Source organism: Acanthopagrus latus, chromosome 13 (assembly GCF_904848185.1).
Source record: "Acanthopagrus latus isolate v.2019 chromosome 13, fAcaLat1.1, whole genome shotgun sequence".
Lineage (NCBI taxonomy): Eukaryota > Metazoa > Chordata > Actinopteri > Spariformes > Sparidae > Acanthopagrus > Acanthopagrus latus.
In genome coordinates this window covers 21,400,583-21,423,932 of record NC_051051.1, presented here as the reverse complement: position 1 = coordinate 21,423,932, position 23,350 = coordinate 21,400,583, and the positions used below count along the sequence as shown (strand labels likewise).

The window sequence follows — 23,350 nt, the reverse complement described above, 5'->3', positions numbered from 1 at the left end:
CACATTTTGGCTGAACATTATGGAACGATAATGGCCCCAAAACAGACAAATTTAAAGACACCAAAAAACATAATCTTGTGAGAACTACTCTAAAATGTTTCCTTGCATACAACATAGCCCATTTGACTTTGATAGTCTGTACTAGGTAATTGTGTATAAAGAATGGCTTAGATTAATTTATGGCTGAACTTTTCTGGGAAAAATAGCCTGTCCCTGGACACCTTTGTAACTGCATTAGCCGAGGAGGTGAGGCACGCCAATATTCTACTCAGGGTTGTGTGTTTCACTGTTGTTTTCAAGCTTTAGGGTGACTGATTTCCTTTCTTGTGTCCGCCTGTCTCTCCACCATCCTCCCCTTATCACAAAGGACCACAGTGAAAACACGCCCTCGGACATTGCTCTGCCTTTATTTTGGCTAATCTGTTTCCAATGTGTGCAGAGCCTAAGGCCATCGTGTGCAAAATGTTTATTAGATTGACCAATAAATCCTCTCACTCAATAAGGACAACTGGTAAAGTACAATAAAATGAATGAGCAACGTTACTCAAAATCAACTGCAAGCTAATTGCAGTGGCCTCAGAGGTCCTGTCTAATTACAGAAGTCAGCTCTTCTTTTCTTTCCTTAAACAAAAGAAGCAGGAATCATATGGTTTTTATCACTTCCTGGAATCTTAATGCCTTTGTAAGTAGGGCTTTAAATCCAAAGCTGGTGGATATTGACTTTCCCTCCTAATCTGTTCTCTAATGAAACCAAGGCCTTTTCAATAGATTCACCCGAAATCAACGGGATTATGTTTTTACAGTTGCTCACTCTCTAAGCAACACACACACACACACACACACACACACACACACACACACACACACACACACACACACACACACACACATACACACTGGCGCGCCTCATACCGTACAGTATCTACCAACACCCTTCAGGCCTTCTTGATGCGACTGCCTCTCGGTTGGTAAAATGTGTGACAGGCTCTGAAATGGGTTTGAGTGGTAAATTGAATTAGAGTAGGATGCAGAATATGCCAGAATGGCAGGTGTACAACTGTCTCTGTGCGGACAGCCTCGATTGGCAGCATCTATGACAGCCAGCGCGGCTCGTTCTGGCTGCTGCTCCACACTAAGTGCCTACAGTCAACATCTCCCTGACTAGTGTATGAGATCAGCGTGACCAAAAAATAAATTACCGGACAGCCAGATGGACTGGGCTAGATACACACTTACAAAAATAATTGACTTTTCAAAAAGGTATACCGAATAACAGCCCAACATAAGCACTACAAGCTTCACAGTCAACAAGTTAGCACAAGTCCATTAATTTCATAGGAGGGTGCAACAACTCAGACAGGCGGTTCATAGACAACAACAGTGTGTCAGCTGAGGGCAGGACACTTATCAGCTGCAACATTTTCAGTTTTTTTTACGTTGCAAATTAAAAAAAACAGACAGTTGACTACTGCCATTCAAAGCTTTTTAGATTACAATGAAAGAGTGCTGAGTGCAAAACTTGTATTTTATCATTTGCTTGGATACAAACCTTAAGAATTACTGCCCAAATAACCAGTGCATTCAATGAATTAAATATGCCAAGTGTTTTATTGCTGATGGCAACAATGAACCAATCAAAGCTTTGTAGGCGGAATCAAGACAACAGATGTCATCTTCCTGTGCCAAAGCTACAGAGAAAGTGACAGAAAATGTGTTAATGTATACAAGCATGATTGAGATTGACACAGCTGTTCAGGTCGTTGCAAGACTACAACAGTTGCACCCCTCAATTGTCATGCTAAATAAAACTGGATTGGAGTACTGCCTGGACTCCAGTTGAGTATGTATTAGCAGTGCTCTTTGTATAGGAATACCTGTTAACCCAAAAATGGCAAGAAAACTCTGCAATGCTCTCTTTAAAAACAAATAAATCCCATCAAACTCTGAGGCGTTTCGGCATGAAGACTTTGCTTGCTAGGTGTAACCTCAGCCCTCCTCGCTCCCTAACAAAGGTTTAATGCCAAAACACATTTGTGTGATTGTTTGAAAGTCTAATGTGATTATGCCAGGACAATAAAGACTTTTTAATTGTTTGAAAAGATAACGCCCTGGAGTAGTCAAATCCAACTTATTGAAAGACTAGCATGCATAAGTACCTCTATAAACATCAGTCCTTGGTTTCATAAATCTTATAGCACCGTAAGTACAACAAGCACATGTTCTCTGGCTCCCCCGAAACCTGTAAAACATTTTACAACCCAAACGACCCATTAAAGCTTAATAAAAACCCATTAAAACAATTACAGTAAAACATGTTTTTAATGTGACATGCCCCTAAGATCAGTGCTTTACCCCCTGCAAGTTTCAACCCTTAATAGATTCAATGGATTTTCACTTGCTAATTAGTTGTAATAGTAAACAAATGACAGTGTAAGAAAGCAAAAAACAAAATGTGTTAGTTCCACATAAAACCACTCCTTAGATGTAATTAAAGCTTTTGGCACAACTTACAATATATTCAGCACAGATAGACCCATCAACAAAGCTGATATCAGTGTGAGTTACTGTGATGTGTGTTTGTGCTGACACGTTTGTATTTGAGCATATCTCTATCTTGGATGACAAAAGAAAGTGAGAAACAATGTGTGAGAGCTTTGTGAAGAAAAGACAGATGTCTGTCGTCAAGGCTGAGTCGACTGTAGGAACTGTTAAAGATATTAATTTCTTTGGTCGTCTACGTCTTCTTTCTGCTTCAGTGATACAGCACCAAATCCATCACTGGACTGTAGACTGTTTTGTCGTGCTTCATCGGTTTGTTTTGTGTTGTCGAGAGCTGACTTGTGAATTGCACTGCGAAATTACTGACCTCTGGTGCAACATGTATGTTAACTGCTGTAGCTGGTACTCCCAACTACAGCAGGTGTCCTGTAGCTTTTGGCTAACAGAATATGTTTCTGGGGGATCAAGATATCTTATGAGGCGTTAAAATGTAATCTGTAGGCCCAGGAGAAGGAGAATTTAAATAAATGTAACCAAATTCTTCCACTTGTAATTTACAAAAGAAGAGAAGGTTATGGATGATCCAGTCATGGGTGTTCTGGAATCTGAAGAGAAGACTTAGATGTACCTTTAGGGGTCGACCAGACCTACAATCCCAGAGCATCTGCACTTGAAAAGTTAGAAACAAGACTCAAAAAAATCATCTTTCTTACAATTTGGGCCTTCAAATATGTTGTCTTTTTTACTGTTTTTAATTGAGGTTTTGTCCACATAATCACATTCTGTTTTTATTTACTTTTTGCACAGCATCCCAACTTTTTTTTTTGAATAGGATTCTTTACAGTGAGCCAAACAGCATCTCCACATTCTCTCTCAGCGCTCAATAAAAGCTGCGGAAAAACTGCCATGTTGCCCATGTTGACACCGCGCTGTTAGACATCTGATATTATTGCCATTTCTAGCAGCCCAAGACAAATCGGATACTTGTAACATCGTGGGAAGTATGGTTGAAGGATGAAGCATATCCCATCAAGTCACAATCGCTGCGCGCTCCCATGATCTGCTACAATCTATTGCACCATAGATCCCCAGCTAATTTATCACAGGCCGTCATGTGACTGTGTTGGCTCATCATCGCGGTCCAAGCATACCCGTGCCATATTGTATGAAGTAGGCCGTATATGCTTGGGGAATTCTCTCAATCCGCTTACCAGAGGTCTGTACCAGTTAACTTATCCTAAGCGTGGAACATATGCTGGTATTTTTTCTGTGGTACTGCAGTGTGAGAGCCACATCTGGCAGTGCAGTCATCTCAACAGTAATTTGCCTTGCAATATGGTGTTCAAGGGTTGTTTAGGACCGTGTCTTATGATTATTTTTCTCTGACACTCTCATTGTTATCCGGCCCTCATTTTCATGTGTGTGCCAGGAAAATGCGGGGATGTCCATCATGTTGCAAGAATAAAATATGAAAATTGTCTTTTTCTATCTGCTCTGTTGCTACACTAAGAGGCATAAGTGTAGCTGAAAGAGGAACTGAAAAAGTAGTTTGGCTTTTTAAAGTAATGGTTCAAAGCTATACTTTTTGCACTTAACGCCAGGAGGTGCCATAAGGAAAAATGTCAATGATCTAATTAGCCTTACTGAAAGTGGGGATACGGATTTCATCCTTCTTCAAAGGGCCATCAAATCCTGAAGACCCAGCTATTTAAGTTTCCTTTTTTAGGTCATTCTATCGGTCAGGTTTGAGGAGATATTATAGGGACCACCATGCCCAAATTTTAAAGCTGAGTGCTCCAGTTTCTCGGTTGAATATCCCTAGTTCCACTGTGCTTTATTGGGTAGAAGTAAGTGAAAGGACAGTCTGTGTGGGTGGTCAGCTGATTTATACTGTTGCCTCGTGTCTCTTTATTCATGCCTGCCGTCTGTGGAGGATGTGAGGTGTTTAATGATCAAGCGCTTTAATTAGCTCACACAAATAACGCTTCTTCTACATCCCCATTGTCACCGTTAGCTGCTCAGATGAAGATGACTCACAGTGTCATTTTTGGGGACCAGCCGAGGCAATATCTGCTAACCTTTTCTTCATAATCGCTGCTTTGTAGCTGAATGTCATAAGCTTAATTTGAACATGGGGGAGGCCGCTCATAGCAAAAGCTGACAATTAACGATTCAACTTTGGATCAGCTCCAACTCCCTCCTTCTAAGTTACAATGTCTCAGGTGGAGTTTCAACAAGGGTTCGGCCACAGGATGAATAATTCATGTATCAGTGATGGACTAAATATGTATACACTTGAACTTGAAGCTAGTGGTAAAAGTGAAGCGATGTTGTCGTTTAGGATACTACAATCAAAACCCACCTCTGCCACAGTCTCTTCATCCTGCCACCGTCTGGCAAAAGATACGGAAGTACCCGCCACCGTACCACCAGACCACAGAGTAGCTTCTTTTTTCGAGCTGTGAGACTCCTGAAGTTATCCTTGGTACTCCATCATGAATAAAACATTTTTCTTGTTTAGCATAAAAGGGACTATAACTTGCATTTCATTGTACAACTTGTTTTGCAGATTGTAAACAGATGAACCTTGAACCTGGTTGAAAATGAGGCAGGACAAGCATGCAACTCAAATAATTCCAGAAGGAGAAGTCTTCTAATGTAGCACTCTTTTAATAAGTTTTTCATCAAGTTTTTTTTTTTCTCAAAATAGCTACCAAGGCACACATTAGAAAAAAGTTAATTATTGGTTCACTGGTTTCAGCATCCGTGTGCAGTACTTCATGGTTTAGTGTAATTAATTTCTTATAGCAGAGAAGCAAAAATATGCTCGAATGGCTTCATCATTTATTTACACAGTAAAAACAGCCCACGTTTCCCAGAGCTTTTCTAAATGCATGCTGGTTTTGAGTGCCAACCACTGCTGTGTTCAGCCGGGAATACACCACCGACTCATACTTGTTCAGCACTTTTGTTCCTGATTGTGAGGACATAATTTAAAATGTATAATGGTTGTTCTGGGGCCAGTGGTCTATGACGTATGTGGTCGTGGCATCAAAGTTCGGTTGTGCCTGAGGTCTTCTTGTCATCGGCCTTTAGCACTGGTCGCCGTCTACTCGCAGGCTGTCCAATAAAGGCAAGATACTAAAGCATTTGCTTTCACAAAAGGAGGAGGTCATGATATTGCCTCAGCTGAACCTGTCAAATCGGTTGGCTGTTTCTCGTGGTGGCTTTGCAGTGCTCCCTCCCCCTGCAGTCTGGGGAATTGCTGCCACCTTCAAGTGCAGCAAATCCTCAGACGTAAGTGTGTTAAGCCCCGTGTGCTTTGCCGAGGGTGGAAATGAAGACAGGCTACCCCTATGAAGAATGATGGCTCCTTCAAGAGGCAGCTGTCCTATATTAAGCAGGAGACACTCACCACAATGTGCTTTCTGACTCTGCCTTTCTGCCCCCTTTGTTTTCTTTTGTTCTTCGTTCTCTTTCCCTCTATCTCCATCTCTGGCATGGTAAGGAAGGACCTTTGAGATTGGGGTAAATAAAAGTCACAGGATGTGAGCCGAGCCTCAAAGTCTGCGAGAAGATTATATGTAGTCCCCCTCAAACATCTTCAAGGATGGAAATGTTATTGATGCATGTTAAGTCCTCTGGGGGTTTCATTCAAAGGACATTTGGGGCCTTTCATCCCTGACATGAAGGTGGAGGGAAACATTATTGAGGCTCCACAACATGACAGAGGTTTCTCCTTTCAGTCGGAGGCTTGAAAGGGAAGAGTCGTCTTTCTCCACCCTTTGAGAGAGAAGCCTCATAATTGGCTGAAATAGCTGCTCTTTTCTTCATGCCTACTTCTTGAGGTAATTGGTATTTATGAAGTATTTATGGTCCGTCTTTGCCAGTGTCAGCTCCACACAGAGCAGAATATATATTTTTTTGGACACAAGAGAAGCTTTTTCCAAACTTTTCCTTTCCCTGGGAGAAAAGTGTCTCTTTTGTTTTGCACCTTTCACATATTCATAAATTCAGCACAGTCATGCATTGTTGCACTTACATAACACGCTGAGCAGGACCAAGGGGCTGTTATTATTGCGTGGTTTTCAAACCCAGGCTGCTGTCCCATCTGTGATGGTGACTTAAGGGGTGTAGGCACCGCTTCTGCTAATAAAGGACGGTTTATTATGCATTTAAACCACAATAACAATGAATTGGCTATTGCTTTAGGAATAAAACATGGTTGCTGCCCCTCGGTGGAGCTAGCTGTTGGGCTTTTTAACCATGATAGTGGTGTGTCTATCCTGTCTATCCTAATTCCCCTCTTACATTACTCAACGAGCTTCAGTCTGGGCATAGAGCTATTACGACCACTTGCTGCACGGTTAACTGAGCTTACTAGCTAACAGCAGCTACACTTAGCAGCAATTAGCTGTATGAGTATGAGGTGCACAGTTCTTGCAAATTGCACTTTTAATATATACTTCATTATTCACTAGTTAGCCTTAAACTAAACCTGTTGCAGCTACTGGATCTAAGGCAAGAACAATATCTTGTTTTGATTAAAAGATCCTTTATTATGCATGTATTAACACTTTACATAGTGTTATTAATATGAATAAGCATTAGGGCCTTAACTAACCCTATTCATATTATACAGTGTTGATGACTTATCATCCAGTGCCATCAGCAGGTTCAGGTCAAATGTCTCAACAACTTTTGATTAGGTTTTGAATTAATTTGGTCTGCCAATTGTTACATTTTTTAAATACTAACCCCCTTAGATGTGTCGTATAATAAAAATACATGAGATCATTAATGTGAAGGATTTCATGTTTGTGATAAGCTAGACGGTATCAAAGCAAAAACAATGCAGACTATGTAAAATGAGAGCATCCCATCTTTTATCAGTCGGTGGGAACAAAATTGTGTATACTTTGCGAGCTGTGTGTTTGTCTTTGTTCTGAGAGCCCATACAGTTCAGGCTTATCTTCCTGCTTTCCTCCCTTTTTGATTATTCGGTTTATCCTACTGTACAGCTATATCCACATTCTGAGTGACTGAGCTAATTGTTCCTGCTCATGCATTCTCTCCAGATTCAATTATACGCCACTCTGGGCATCCTGAAAAAAAAAAAAAAAAATGAGGGTGGGAAAAAAGTGATGTGAGCTGAAAGTGTGGGAAAGTGAAAAATGAAAAGGTGAAAAGCGAAAAAGGGGGTTTGAGAAGGTCGTAGATAAGAGAGGGGAAAGTTGAGAGAGAGTGGAAAAAACGGAGGATGAGAGCTAAGAAGTGGATGCAGGAGGGATAAATTAGAGAGGGTAGTAAGAGCAGTCCCTTGAGTCATATATTTATGTAAGGGGAAAATCAGCTCACTGGAGTGTGCACTGTAATGGCACCCTTCTGTATAATGATTGGCGCTGACCTCCCAAATAAGAGGATTAGTTTGTGCCTGAGCTGGCCAGAAATAATGGACCTCACCTTAGCTTAGCAGCGGTTTGACACAGCAGAAAATAGGTGGGGAAATAAGAATACATCAGCAGCAGGAGGCTTGCCTGAACCTCATTCATCTGCATCACCATTGTGTCAAATTGGACATGCATTCCTGCATATCTGCCGGGTTCATGAACAGATGGCATAAACGCACTGGACCCATGTGGACCCATAAAATACTGCAGTCGACATCATGGAAATAAGATGCTGCCGACTGTAACATGTTGCAGTAATTTATTTCTTCTCCCCGGTAACAGGCAGTGCAATGAGCTACTGCTTCTGTTATTTACATGCTAGGTTGTCTACAGGAAATGAGCTCTTGTTATTGTAGCTTTCGGTCAGCCGGTGACAGGGCAAGTCTTCTGCTCGGAAGAATATTGTGGCTCAGTAGAGAATGTTGTGGCTAATGTCTCACTGCAGGGCACGCTCCTTTTGTGTGCTCTGAACCAGCAGGATTAAAGCATCCATCTTGCTCTCCCGCTTCCCCTAATGGTATTAGGAAAAGGGTGGATAGGTTTCAGTATTCCGTTAAGGAATATCTGATATGGGGACTGGCTGATTCAATTAAGTAAAAAGCAAGGTGGGAGGGAATGAGCACCGGCGAAATAGCCTCCGAGCTGCAAAGCTCAAAGTGGGGCATTTTAATCTCAGAAACTCCTGCATTACCTTCCCCCACCTACTGTATGCAAAAAACATATATTATACATCCATTACCGAAGGACTGCAAAGGGTCAGCATGCAATTTCTGCCTCAGTGCAGATCTCGGTCAATAGCTGTTGTAAATAACAACAGCTCAAAATAGACATGACTTCCTGTCTTTCACGCAATGCATGCTGGGATAGGCTTCAGTCCCTTGTGATTTTGAACACGATAAGCTAGTAAAGATAATTAGAAGATGGATCTATTTAAAAACTACTCACCAGGGCTGGACGTATGCATATGTTTATTGCTGCCACAATGTTTGTCCTGCCCTCGTGGCCAGGTATCCTTCTAATCCCAATTCTATTAGGACCGAAAGTGATGATTATTTTCTTTATCTGTTATAGCTGCTGTAAGTTGTTTGTTTAAAACAAGTATTAAATAGCCCTATTTCAACAGTAATTACTGTTATAGAGTGGTGAATAACCCTTCTCAGAAGGAAAGGAAAAAATGAGTTTTCTGGTTTTCCTGCCCACTCTACCCAGTCGTAATGATCAAAACCTCTCAATTCCAGTACTCCTAGTGACAACTTAGTTATGGATACTATCAAAAAGGCAAAGGGAATGTAAAGAGATCTACCTCAAAGAAAAGGAAAGAAGTTGTGTGAAGGAGAAATTAGCTAAAACGCTTACCGCAGCTTTAATCTGCTAATTTTTTTCAGTCTTTAAAATGCCAAAACAATGCTCATCTCAATTTCCGCGGGCATCTCCAAAGTGTTTCTTTTGTCAGGTAAAGGTTCACGTCCCAAGAATCTTCATTTATTGACACAGTTGACACAAAAAAGCAGCAAATCCTTACATTTAAGAGGCTGCAACTAGTAAATATTTGAAATTTCCCCAGAAAAATGTAATGATTTAACAAATTAGCAAATGCATTTGCTAATTGTATTGATAAAGGTTGAGTATATAATGGTCAAAATATAATTTCACTCTTTGTTTCAGAGAACATCTAACCTAACACACAATGGCACCACAAAGTTACAGTCACATAAATTTGGAAAAGTCTTATCAGTGTTTCCTCTCTTATCCAAAATGGAAAGTTAAACTGCAACTTGTTGGCTGGAAATCCAAACAATACCTCAAAAACACCTCAAATAATAGCTTGCCACATGGTGGCATATGGGAAATATGTGCGGCAGTGAACATATTTTTCAGTGTTTTTCACATTCACAGTTTGCAGGGTGTGAGCAAGCTACATGTGAAGTGGAACTAGCCATTACTGCTCTATTATATTGTAAGTCTACAAAATAATAAAGCGAGCAGGACCTTTTTTTTTTTTTGTTTTTTTTTTGTTTAGAGTGGAAACTGACAGTAGCATTTGGGAACTTTACACTCCTCTGCTGCGTGAAAAGCGTTGTTATGTTTGGGGCTACTCTGTCACACCCTGTCTAAGCACATAAATGTGAGCAGTTCGACACCAAAAAGTGCCTTTTTATTCCCAACCAAGACATGTCAGAGATCTTAACTTAGCCATACCTTTCACCTGACCTTTTCAGTTTAACATTCAAAACAGCCAAAGCAGGATTACTCTTCCCCTCCGATGAGGTCACTTGTTTTCCAGGCATGACCGGCAGCTTAAACAGAAGATATAGTCTTAAAAGTCTTACATTTAAACCACTGTATTTGGACAAAAAGAAGGAGTTTACCTGACATCTTCAACTCTGTTACACTTGAATGCCTCCAAATAGGTTTCTAATGCATTATACTTAAGACTTTCATAGTGAGTGGAGGGGGTTGGGGAGGGCAGAAAACCCAAATCACTTTCCTGACTTCATACAGTCGAGTGGTCAGGTTATCACACTGCCGTTTGGTGTCTTCACACCACCAAGTCCCACTGCTGTCTGGAGCCATTGGGTTTCCATTACCACAAATCCATTCCACTCATTTAAAATTAATGGCTGTGGACCTTCCCTGACCCCAGAGATAAGCCCGGCCCAGTCTTTTTCTTGGAGCACCTTGAGACGTTACGTTTTCCTCCCTTTATCAATCTGGCATTGAGTAGATGTCACATGGGCATGGTGAATTTTGAGTGGTCACTCGATTATTTCCTTCTAAAATTGAGCTCAGAATTATTTTTAACATTCATACTTGAGCTGTTCTTTTTTTATTGTGTGCATTAGTGACGAAGGAAATATAAATACCTTACAAATCCCTTCATGTGTAAATATTGTGTTGAGATTATTACTTGTTTGTTTGACTTATTTCTTTACTTTTAGACTTTTTTTCTGTTTGTTTTTTTCTTTCTTTCTTTCTTTCTTTATTTTTTTTTTCAGAATTTCAATCAGTCTCATTAAGGGGAGATACTACAGTTTTTTTTTTGTTTTTTTTTTGTGAAATCTGAGGTTATGTTACTTACATAAATATGCCTTGTTTCAGATTACTTGAAGGAAAATGTATATGTTAAACATGTAGGCTGTTTATTTTAGCTCAAATTTCAGTGATGACTCATCAGCATTTTACACATTTTGTAATTTTTTTTTGTATTAAACTGGGTACATTTTACAATTGTATTTATTTATTAACATACCCTATTCTACCATAGTATCATATGTAGTGCCTAAAATCAAGGTGCAAAGCCTTAAAATCTTCCTGAAATGCCAACATCATTGGTGGCATTTTACCCTGAATTTGTTCCATATATTCAGTATACTATTTGTCTATGTAGCATAAAAGGGCTACATCTTATGTACACAGGCGGCTGTAGCTCAGTTTGTAGAGCAGGTCGCCTAGTGATTGGAAAGTTGCTTGTTCAAATCCCAGCTCCGGGCTGGGCTGAGCTGAGCTGCATGTCAAAGTGTCCTTAAGCAAGATACTGAACCCCAAATTGCTCCTGATGTGTGGTTGGCACCTTGTGTGTTGGCCTCTGCCATCACTGAGGGCCCTGGCTCCAGCAAAACTCCCCATGACCCCATGAAAGGGATAAAGCGGTTACATACAAATATAGTACAGATAAATGACCCTGATTCTTTGCTTATCAAATAACAAAGTAAAGACAGAGTTGGATTAATATTTTCAATTGATCCATCTAAATAGCACATTTGAAATCAATCCTTTATTGTAGCTAACGCAAACATCAAATCAAAACATCAAGTGCGTATCTTTGCAATTCCTGTCTGCTATTTGGAGCAATAGTAATTTTCTAGTAATAGTGTCTGTGGCACTCAGCCCCAAGGCCATTTGTTTCAAGTGAAACCATTTGTTTGTTGACAATGAGAAGAATGTGGAAAAGCACCAGCCTTATTCTTTAAATTAAATTCTAAGTAACTAGCAGAGTAAAGCTGGGGTTACTATAGCTGGGGGGAAACAATGGAGCGCTACAATTTGTCAGCTGTGTTATAATAATACCAATTTACTCTCTGTTTGAATAACCTGTAAAGTATTATTTCCCTACCCCCCTGTATGGCAGCTGGATGGAAGTATAGACAATAGACACTGTCATGAAATGAAGCGTATTCACGTTTGAGTGCCAGCATTTGTCCTACATTTCCAGCGCTAAGTCTACACAATCTACCAGATGGTACACTAAACACGCTCCCCAGAATGTAAAAATTTCACCCTTAAAAAATAACCCTGGATGCATAATATTGCACTGTTATAAGCCAAGCGGTATTACTTTTAGTCATTTCGCTGGCTTCTCTTATCCACCATGAAAATGCAGGCCCATCTGTTCAAAGTCCTGAGACTCGCAAGGCAGCGTATTCAGCCACCACCCATGACTCGGTGAATGGCGCGAAGGGGTGAGGATTGGGGGAGTTGGGGACATTACCCTGGGCTCCTTTTTCACCCTGAGGACACAGCCATTGGTGGCAGGAGGGAGAGAGGGGAGGGTTTCTCAGTCTTATCAGTAGGACAGCACCCAGCGCTCTAATCGCTGGGTCCCAGAGACAGCCGGAGGTAAACAGAGAGTGGATGGGTGAGAAATATCCAAGGAGAGAGAAAAGAAGAGGAACGAGAGATGAGGGAAAAACGGCAATGTTTATACCGCTTAGGTTACATCAAATGACAGCTGCTTTACAGTTCAGTGCATAACTGAGTAGAAATCCTTTTGGTGAGACGAGACAAGTGCAGATTCTGTCCCACGGCACGTTATTGGTGATGAAATATGGAGACTTCTGCAGTTGCATCACAAGTCTCTTAGCAACCACTGCAGGTGCGATCTTGAAAGTATCCTTAAGAGGAGGTGACATGCAAAAAGAGCTGGAAAAGATATATGATCTGAGTCTAGGTCAGTTCACTGAAGTGTCCTTAAGTTATTGTGGCAAAGTTAACTGTCCTGCCATTCACCCTTGCTCTTTAACTCCATGTTACTCATTTTACTTGATTCAGTCCAGGAATTTCAGGGAGTTAACGCAAATGACTTTTTGCGGAATTGCTGCTGAAGTGTTGGACAAATCCGAAATGAAATTAAAAGCGCTGCTGGCAATACTGCTGATTCCCATTGGGGAAGCAACCCCAAGGAGCCGTGTTGGTGCAGGTGCAGAAAAAGATGATGATTTACAAGTTAAGCGAGTCCAGTTTGAAGGCATATTGTATACCACGGCAATGCACAGTTTCCTTCAGTTTTAAGTGGATTTGACTATCATCCGCCATTGTATTCTATCAGCTACCATCACTGCAGCTGGTTCATCTACACAGTCTTGCTCTTGGGTTCAACTATTGCGGTGATGTCACACTGCCTTTAGAAAGGGTGGCTAATGTAAGATAGAGTAGGCCGATCCGCAGCGCTGGATCATGTGTTTCAAGCGATTATTGAAGGGCAAGAAAACCCGAAAAGATCCACGCAAAAACAAACAAACAAAACATTTTAGAACAGAGAGTAGAACTGCAGCACCAGTCAAAGTCATAGTCGAAGAAGAGCGCTTGCGTGTTGGCAACAAACAAATGAATCTTATCTTCTCGACCGTTTCTTTTCAAGTACAGCATGTCCTACAGTCTCTACTGATATGGAGAGACTTTTACTTCTGGGAGTTTTGTTTAAATGCAGCAAAGCTGTTTGCATGAATAAGTCGGCATCGCTCCAAGTCCTCCAAAACAAATGACAAAATACTGTGTGTTGGTTGTAAATGTCTTTTCTCATCTACTGTTATTATATCTCTGTGCCTTCTAAAACCATTACAAATTATTGCTACGATGGGAGAAAACTATGGTAAAGATTTAGTAAGGTTTAGGTACAAGATCATTTTGGTGAGTGTTGAACAATTATGATTCAGGTTGAATATACTACTTTGTAAGATAAGTCACCTTTGTCATCATGTTACTATCTCCCTTGTTAAAGTTAGACAATTTGTCGACCTGAGCTCCTTTTCAGGTTTTGTCACTCCAGAACAGGAGTGAGCGAGCTGATGATTTCAGATTGTGATCTATTTCTATCTGGCGATCCGCATAGATAATGATATTTGATATCCTCTTAGTGTACATAATATCATTGACTGGTGGATCTGTGTGTTGATGGCTATGCTGATATGATGAATTACTTCCTTGGGTGACATGAATGGTGTGAGTTGCAGCTTGCAACATGTTGGTTGAGGAGTCGTGCTAAGAAAGAACCATCTTTAATGCAATTTTCCATTTTGATTGTACAATTGGAGAAATTCATAGGCTAATTCGAAGTGTGGCTTCGGTCTAAGGGGCATTTCAAAATTGAGAAAGAAATTGCAATTTAGATTGTGGATCGTGATTAGATACATTGTGATTTTAACTTTTAACTCCCACTCAAACATTGCATGCCCTTGTCCTTTGCCTATATTTTCTAAGTTAAGTAAAAGTTTTTGATGTCAGACAAAGGTCAAATGACAAGGAAGTATATCTGATAGACCAATTTAACAGCCCTACTTGCAGACGTGGGGATCAGACAGCTGTTGACCCATACTCATGAACAAAATGGAGCACCTTTTACCGCAGTCCTGCAACAGTGTTTTGGAGGACGTAAGTAAGAAATAGTTTTTCCTTTTAACTTGAAGCATTGCAGGTGCAGCAGCTTGATCCCCTGCTGGCAGCATATTTTATCAACTCTCCATGAGTTTTTGATACAATAAGGAAGTGCTTTAGGCACTAAATAATAGATTAATATTTTTATCAAAAAACGTTGAAGCCACCAGGATCCAGGTATGTTTTGTAACCCCAGAGCTCAGTGTGATAGAGCACACAGTGTTCCATTCTCCACACTTGATTTACTGCTGCGACTGGTTTAAAAGAAAGACAATAGGATTGGTGCTATTGATAATTAGTTTTTAATGTGCCACACTCATCATGTCCAATTTCATGCCCCTTAGGCAGCTGATCACAGATTTAATCAACACATTATTGCTTGCTATACTTAAACTGACTGGAGGGAGGGCTTCTCTCTGTAGCCGTGTGTGTGTGTGTGTGTGTGTGTGTGTGTGTGTGTGTGTGTGTGTGTGTGTGTGTGTGTGTGTGTAGGAGTGTGAAGGGGACACAGTGTTAGCGCGTGTTTGTGTGATCGAGGAGCGAGCGAGAGAGGTTGTCAGCATGTGCATCCATCCCAGCAACGTCCTTCTTTGATAGACATTGAATATGTGTTCCGGGCCATTAACCAAGAGCCACGTTTGAAGATGACGCGCTTGGAAGCGTGTGGTCGCACTGTGTCGAAGGAAGCCATTGTTATTATTGTGTCTCTGGCAAAGGGGCGAGAGTCGAGGCCTCTCTCACCTGATGAATACAGATGAAAGTGGGGCTGTTATGTCTGTTTTTTTGGGGCCGCTCTCACAGCACCTGGGACTTTTTCAGTTTTGCGAGGTTGAATGACTTTTTTTAAAACACGTGTTTTTGGTAGCTACAGCGCTCAGTGTTTGAGTGGTGGGACCAAATTGCACATTGTTTGAAATCGTAGGTGTTAAGGGCAGCATATCAAAATGTTCTTCAATTTCACTTGTAATGTGTATGCAGCAAAAGATCTGATGATAATAACTACTGTCACGCAAGTTGTTGTGGATATTCAAAGCCTTGCCAGGATGATTCTTAATGACTTTGGACTTACAATATCCTTCTGAAGAATGGACATTTCTATCTAAGTCTACACTTGGGCTTCAGGTTTTGTCTTGTTTCTTGTGTAAGAAATGGCTTTAATGCCCTCAGTGAGCATAGTTAGTTTCAGAAGTAAAGGATCTGAATGAAATAAGTTTAAACCACTGGGTCCTCAGCCAGTTAATGAAGTCAGGATGACTAACACTTTATAATTAGGATTAGTCATCGTGTTTTGTATGAACACAAGGTGGGAGTCTCATGTCAGGGTAGGACCATGTCCACACGTATCAAAATGATGATTTTTTTCCCCTGTCTTTCTTGGTATTGTTTCAGGATAGCTGCGTCCAAACAGATCCATTGTAAACGACTCAACGCGCTGTAGTTCATATTCCAGCCTATAAGGCGCTTGAAATTCACCAAAAACGGAGAAGAAGAGACGGAGCATATGCATAAAGCTTGCACACTGTATAGACAGACAGACAGTCGAAGGAGAAACGAAACACAAGAAGAAGAAGACAAAAATGGCTAGTCAGTTGTCCATAATCCTTTATCACTCAGTGCAGTGGAGGGGGGGTGCATAGTATTTTGCCCTAGTAACCCTAATAGGCTCAATATCTTCTGCGGCATGAACACAAGCATGTAGTCCGCCATCGTTGTTGTTGTTGTTATGAGGCGTCGCAGTATAAGTGGTCGAAAGCTAGAGGACGAGGGTGGGGCGATGGCGTCATCGATACGCAAAGCATGCAGATTCACTGTCCACACGAGTACGCAGGGGCAGCGTTTTCAGATTTTTTCCATCCTGAGGCCAGGTTTCAAAAAAGTGCATTTATTGACACAGTGTTTACAGGATCCATGTGGATGATCGGCCATAACAATGCAAAACATGTGCGTTTACGCATAAAAGCGTTTCCATGTGGATGGCCCTATTAGCAAACAGTGTCCTAATGTGCGAGTAAGGCTCTAAACGTTCTCTTAACTCTTAACTTTCATGGGAATGAATAGGGTTCCACCTCCAACTCTGTATGCAAATCCTCCCTTAAGAGATCCATGTTTTAGTCTAAACTGTGAGGAAAATGTGCACAACTATGGTAAGTGAGTTGTAGGTCAATAAACAGTGGGCAAAGACAGTTTGGGTCATACTTTCTCCTTTTCTACAAATAATCTAACTAACTCGAAAGTTAGAAATATAGTCAAACAACATCTGATTCCTCGTGTTTCTTGCCTTGACTTGTTTTTTAGAAATGTCTGCCATGTTTCTGGACATTTGTTAGCATTTAACTTGCTATGTTGAGTAGAGTGTTATAGCACTATTACCAGAAAAGATCCTTCTGTAGTGTACAGTGTAATTACATTTAAGCTCATGATGTGTAAAAACAGCATTTCATCAGCAACATCTTTCCAACATTTTTTTTTCTTGTTGTTGTTTTTTTTTTTTTTTTTTTTTTTTTGTAATGACCTTTATTTAATTCTAATTGCTCACATTAATGTGCCTTGCACAAAGCTGCTCTCGACCACTTGGAGACTACAGCATGTTGTCAGGCCAGAGAGTGAGTAGAGTGGAAGAGGCAGGGGCAGAAATGTGGACAACTGGAGCCAGAAAAGAGCAGTGGCTGTGTTTATCTTGAACTGCTTAGCTCCCTGGCTGTGAGTCAAATGTAGAGAGAGACACTGGGAGGTAGTGGAGGCCTTCATTAAATGCAGCTCAGGCCCTGGTGAAACCCTGGTTAATGTCCCTATCATCTCTGGAGTGGTCCAACGTCGAGCTCTCTTCCCAAATGACTCATGTTTTATGCATCTCTGCAGTCCTTGTCATTTAACCTCACCTATGGAGGTTGTAGGTCGGCGTGGGATAGCGAAGGCTCCCGCAAGACCCATAGGGGGCAAAGTAAGCCACCATGCAGTTATTCTTCAGCCGCTCTCCATTTACTTAACATGGGGAGAGCTGCTCCATGTCTCGCCTATTGCTGTGTAATCTCCCCAAAGCAGAACCCCCTCTCACCCCGCCACACTGCATGAACCTGAACTCCGGGGTGGTCTGGGTTGACTATGAGGCTCTCTGAAGCACCGTTACCCTGATTCCTGTGTGCTACTGCTGAATGCTTAAGCAGGGGATAACTGATGCTATGCTGGGAGACTTTATGACTTAACACTTTGCTCTTTAGGTGAGCACACCAGTTTAGAGCTCTTTTCAGGTGAGGTTGAGGGCTGTCGAACTCCATAAAACTTTGTTTTATTGGAACTTCCTCAGATACTCTGAGACGTTATTGTAATTCATGCGCCTTAAACTCTAAATAGTTTGAAATGGTCAGAGAACATATTGTACAACCTATACTGAGACCTTTAAGCTTGAAAAGATACACGTCTGGGGATTTAGGGAATGCAAATTAACCGCACAAGACACAACTTTACCACACGCAGGCTGTGTAGCCGGATGTTAAACAGCCGAAAGTGTGCTCTTTGTTTCGCTCAATCTCCACGCTGCATTTTCCTCAGATTTCCCCTCCAAATACCGTCTCCCTCTCACTCCTTCTTCTCCCTCACTTACACACAGCCACTCAATCGCTGCCTCTCGCTCTCTTTTTTTTTTTCCTCTGGATAATGGTAATTAGAATATCACCATGATTGAGACTTGGCAAAAGTTGCAGAGGAAATAGGTTTTCTAATCAAAAGCTTCCTCCTAGCTGGAATCCTGATGCTTACTTGGCTGAAAAAGGTTCTTCAATGATGGGGGTCTAAATTGATGCCAGACTGTATATTTAGGGCCAAAACCGCTCTTTCCTTTTAATACCGGATTTTGTATTGCCGTCCCTGTGAGCCTGTTATAGCTGGTTTTCACTCATTTTTTTAAAAGTGTTTGTTTTGCTGTCATTTTTTATTTATTTTTTTTTTTTCATGTTTTTATGATGGTACACAGCAAAATTCATACATAATGCACATGGCACTATATTCTAGAGGAAACACTGGACATCATTTTGGTAACTCTTGCATGAGGAGGCAACTAATGTATTGTATGAAGATATTAAAGGGGCTCTGTGTAACAATTTGTTGAAATTTACATGTATTATACATTTTCTTTATTGGCCATATGTGAGCAGATTGTAACGCAGCGTGAAAAATGAGACCTTCGCAGTCTCACTTGGTTGCCTATACAGCTCTGTGTGTTTTTAGCTGTTGGGTGCTGCTGGACTGTGGATTGCTTTGTGAAGGACGCGAGTCAGATTTTTCGCAATGGTCCAAAGGATCTACATTCATCTTCATACATCGTCTCAAGGTCATTTTGCTGTGCTTATAACCGGGAGGCTTGTTGATGAGAATTGTTTTATTGCAGGGAAGAAACAGTGAAGTTGGGTTTCTCATGTCTCTCTTTTCTAATGTATCAGTGTACTCCGCATCAGACATTTTCCTTGTCTTACAGTGCTGGGTATACTGGGTAGAGGCGCAGCGACATTTGATCATGCATTTTGTTCATAGCATTCATAAATATCTCAAGAGGTCCGTAAGGAAGATCGTAAGGTGAGAGGTTTTGAAAACAGATGCTGGGAGAAAATATTGTTTTCTTTCATTCTGAATCCGATCCCCTCATATTCCAGACTTGTTTTCGACTTTTCTGCAAACTGTAGAATGAACTATTTTGAATAGACAGATTAGAGAGTTCCACCCTTCTGTTTTCAGTGTTTGGCTCCTACAAGTTGCCTGCAAGCCTGTTAGCGGTTATTTATTTAAAGTTATTGAAGGTTAATTAAAGGAAGAAAATGAACCACTACAACATTAGCATAAAAGACTGGAACGAGAAAGCAACTGCTCTTTCCAAAGGTTTAAAAAAAAAATCCACTCAGGGGTACCTCAAAAGCTCTGCAGTTAACACACATTATATGTAATTTGGTCATTCGATGCAAAAGCCATTGGTATAAAATTGACGTTGTTGTATGGGGGTTATGTGATCAGTACAGTGATGTTGTCACCTTTGGTGTCATTTCTGAGTTAATACAGGAGGCACATTCATTACCCAGAGCATTTTTTTTTGCCAAATTATGCACAAAAGGCAATCATCACACGGTGCTAAAGTCACCAGTTTTGGTGTATTATTGTCTGAATTCTGTTGGTTTAAAAGTGCTGTTTTATTTGTAATTCTGTCAGCTTTTGGCATGAAACTAGCCAAATATAGCCAAAGATATGAACGCAAGTTATCGTCTTCTCACTGCTTTTGATGTGAAGCTGAAAGTCTGTTTGTAGCCAACTAAATGTGCCTTTAGGGTTGAACACCTTATTCTTGAGCTTCTGTTTCCTGAATCATGTGTGGCCTTTCAATGATTTTCTTTTGAACGGGGAGAAAAGCATGAAAAATGTTTCTCTGCACCCTTACCTGCCTCTTCCTGTTCTTTACAAGCATGAACCTCTGCTCACAAATGGGGGCAATCAAATTCAAACGGGGCTTTGAATGCTAACCTCCCTTTCTGTTTTTTTCCCCCCTCCCTTTCCCCACCTGTCCTCCTTCTCCAACACAGGAGCTGCACAGTATCCAGGTAAGCCTTCCCACGTTTCCTTTCCTTCTCCTCACCACATCCTCGCACCACATTCCAGCTTGCCAGCTTCTGTCTCGTGTGTTCCAAGACATGCTTTCTCTCCTTCTCTGGTGCTCGAGTGGCACGACCAATTCACCAGCGTTCTTCATTTCGGTTTCTCTCATCCCCTCTCGCATTTAGATTTCTATCTGCCTCTCTCTTGCCTTCTCCACAGTCCATTTCTTCCAAACTCCGTGCTGCTGTCATTACTCATACATCCTCTGTTAGCTACCAGTGTCCTAAATCGCACTAGCTGTAGCATCCCAGTGCGCACTGCACTAAGCCAGATAGCAATAAGACTGAACTCAGTCAAACCATGTTCTCCAGATTACAGTTACAACACTGAAGCAGAGTCGTTGCTACTGATTTGGCGTATCCAGTACAGCTGTGTTGGTGATTCATGCTGTTCCTGGACCATCACTGAAGCAGACCAATCACATTGGTCTGATGTCATTGTGTTGTGCCCTATGTTATTGCTGTTGAACATCAGAATAATGTTGCTCCGGATGATCTGGTTTGTATACCATATGAAACATAGTATCATGAACATTTTACACACAAGTTGTTATTTTTCTTTTTCTGTTTTTTGTCGCCGTTTGGCTCCGTATACAAACAAGACAAATATAGAGATAAACAAAAATAATACAAATAATAATCAACACAAACACAATGCAACAAAAAAGAATATTAAACAACTATACCATTCCAAAATGGCACAAACCAAAACCACGTCTATGTGAGGTTTATCAGTGAGGTGCAGAGATTTGGCCCTTGACAAACAATGACAGCCAAGTTTTCTCTTCACATTCTGCTGTCTGTTTGGACTCGCAGCAATTTGTCCACTGTGGTGCTCACAGTGCTATTGCACCTTTAGAAATGTGACATTGCTTGTGTCAAACTTAAAAAGGGTCAAAACACAGCGAAAGAACCAGGCAGTGAGAGAGAAGAAAGTTTGTTTCACAGTATATTTGACCTGTCTTTGTTTTGTAGCCAGTGACAACCAAAACACATCCATATATCCTTCTGAGCTCCGCTGTCCGATCAAGCTGCTGCATGCCCTGTACAGACACACAGCAGGAAACTTAGGATTCGTCAGCAGAAATGCTGTTTTCGCTAATGAATTCCTGTCCGCTTCTACTTGACTGATCTTGAAACGACTGTCAAGCGACTGTCCAATACAAAACTCCTTGCACATTTTTCAAATTAAAAGCCTGCTAGGCTTATGCAGTTTACAACATGTTTCAAGGGAGTGTTCACTACTGAAATTAACCACAGAGTGACAACATTTCTGTAAAAAAAAAAAAAGAAAAAGATGCTCAAAGCGACTCTGTTGTGCTGAAAATTACATCAGTGCTATTGAAATGTACATTATACTAAGTGTATTAGGTAACAGGTAAACACATTGTTTTACAACCAGAAAGTGGCATCAACAACAAATGAAAAGGAGTTAATCAGGAAGCAGGGTTAGGGTCAGGGAATAACACTCATATTGACAAAAAATCTGTCCAATACAAGCCTGTTTCCAATAAATGCTGTATTTTGAGAATTCACAGTTGATTTTCTGAATGTATTATTATTATTTTGAATAATACAAATTTGAAAACATTATTTGCCTGGTCAGAATGTATCCATAGAAACCCTCACAGGAAAAAAAAATATATAAATCATGCTGCCTCTCCCGCTGCCTTCACCCCCCCTCTCCCTTGTCTCTCCTCTGCCGAGCCTTTTAATCCAATTAGCAGTGCCAGTGACAGTTATTTATATGTACATGAATTAGAATTGAACAGTAAGAGATCCTCCCTTGGGGCTGATTGGACGGAGCCCAGTCCTTCACCCGCCCGCTCTCGGTCACAAACCTCCGCTGCTGCCACCGAGCAGTGGTGGTCCCTGCAGCTGATTGCCAGCAGAGCAGCAACACACACACTGAAATTAGCATGCACTGCCAATGGCAATCATCATCTCATCTGACTTTAACGCGAAAACCAAATCCGTGCACACTTTTTTCCCCTTAGCAGTAAAATAAATTAAAAAAAATATTGTTTCATCTCCGCAATGTTATCTTTTCCAAAACCATCAAGGCTAAAGAGATATTTGACTCGAATTAAGACAATATAATAAGCTGTTTTCTCAGTGTTCAGGGTTCATTGTAGATTTCTGACTCTGTTGCACTCCATTGCGTTGGGCTGAAAAAACAGATGTGCCAAATGAGTGTGTCAGCTGCCAAATATGGATCTCTTACCCTTTGAACTGTTTGCCAATGATTGCAGTACTTCAGAGGGTTAGAAAAAAGTCATGTCGCAACATAAGCCTTCAAAGGTTTTTAAATACAATATGTCTGAAATTCGTTCTTAGAATAAAATTTTAAATAGAAGCCCAGTCGAGGAGATACTGATGATAACCGTTGTTAGTCTGCAAAGCCACTTAAACTAAAGTTATTTATGAAGTTGATACAAGTTCCAGAAAGCATATTTGTGCATCAACCCAAGAAGTGCCTTAGCTTTTGATTAATCTTCATTTGTTCCTACTTTAGATCAAGGGGAGCTTTTCTAGTGTGCCAGGATTTTTTAAGTGAACAATATATCAAACTGAACACGAGATAGCGATCACAGGTCAAAAACAAACCTAACAAAAAATATTTATATTTTCATGGTCTGTATTTACTTCATAGCCAATAATTTTATCAGTCGGGGAACAAATGACAAAAAATTTCACTACATTTCAGCCACATGGCTACCAGACAGGTAACTGCTGTTCGAGTCTGCGGGGAAGTCAGTCCCATCTCCAGCAGTTTTTTGTGGCAAAAGCAGTGACATTTTTTTTTTTTTTTTACCGTGGGAAGTTGGACCGACTTCAGATAGCAACCAGAACAGGTATTATTAAAGCCAAACCATCATGTTTTCCTACCCAAGTGTTTTTTGTGCCTAGACCTAACCAGAGCATTGGCACAGCGCTGTGACAAGAGAGAAATGGAAAATCTACCTAAACAAACGCCAAGTGGCAACAGAAAGAACTTGTCTTTAGTTACAAGAAAGACTGAAGAAACCAGGCTGAGCGTGACGGTTTTCATACAGCAGGTTGTTTCCTGTATTTCACTGGGGTAAACCAGTGCTAAAACGGTACCGTTCTCTGAAA

General features: G+C 40.9%; 1 protein-coding gene across 10 annotated transcripts in view; it reads left to right on the top strand.

Annotated features, from left to right (window-relative positions):
- Positions 1–23,350, top strand: part of cadm1a (cell adhesion molecule 1a) — a 394,713-nt gene that overhangs the window by 245,055 nt on the left and 126,308 nt on the right. For 7 of the 10 annotated variants that reach the window (XM_037120290.1, XM_037120284.1, XM_037120286.1 and 4 more), the window contains one exon: positions 20,162–20,179. The exons of the other annotated variants lie outside the window; for them this stretch is intronic. In XM_037120290.1, the coding sequence (XP_036976185.1) occupies positions 20,162–20,179 (18 nt within the window). The remainder of the gene's footprint in view (positions 1–20,161; positions 20,180–23,350) is intronic. 10 annotated transcript variants of the gene reach the window in all.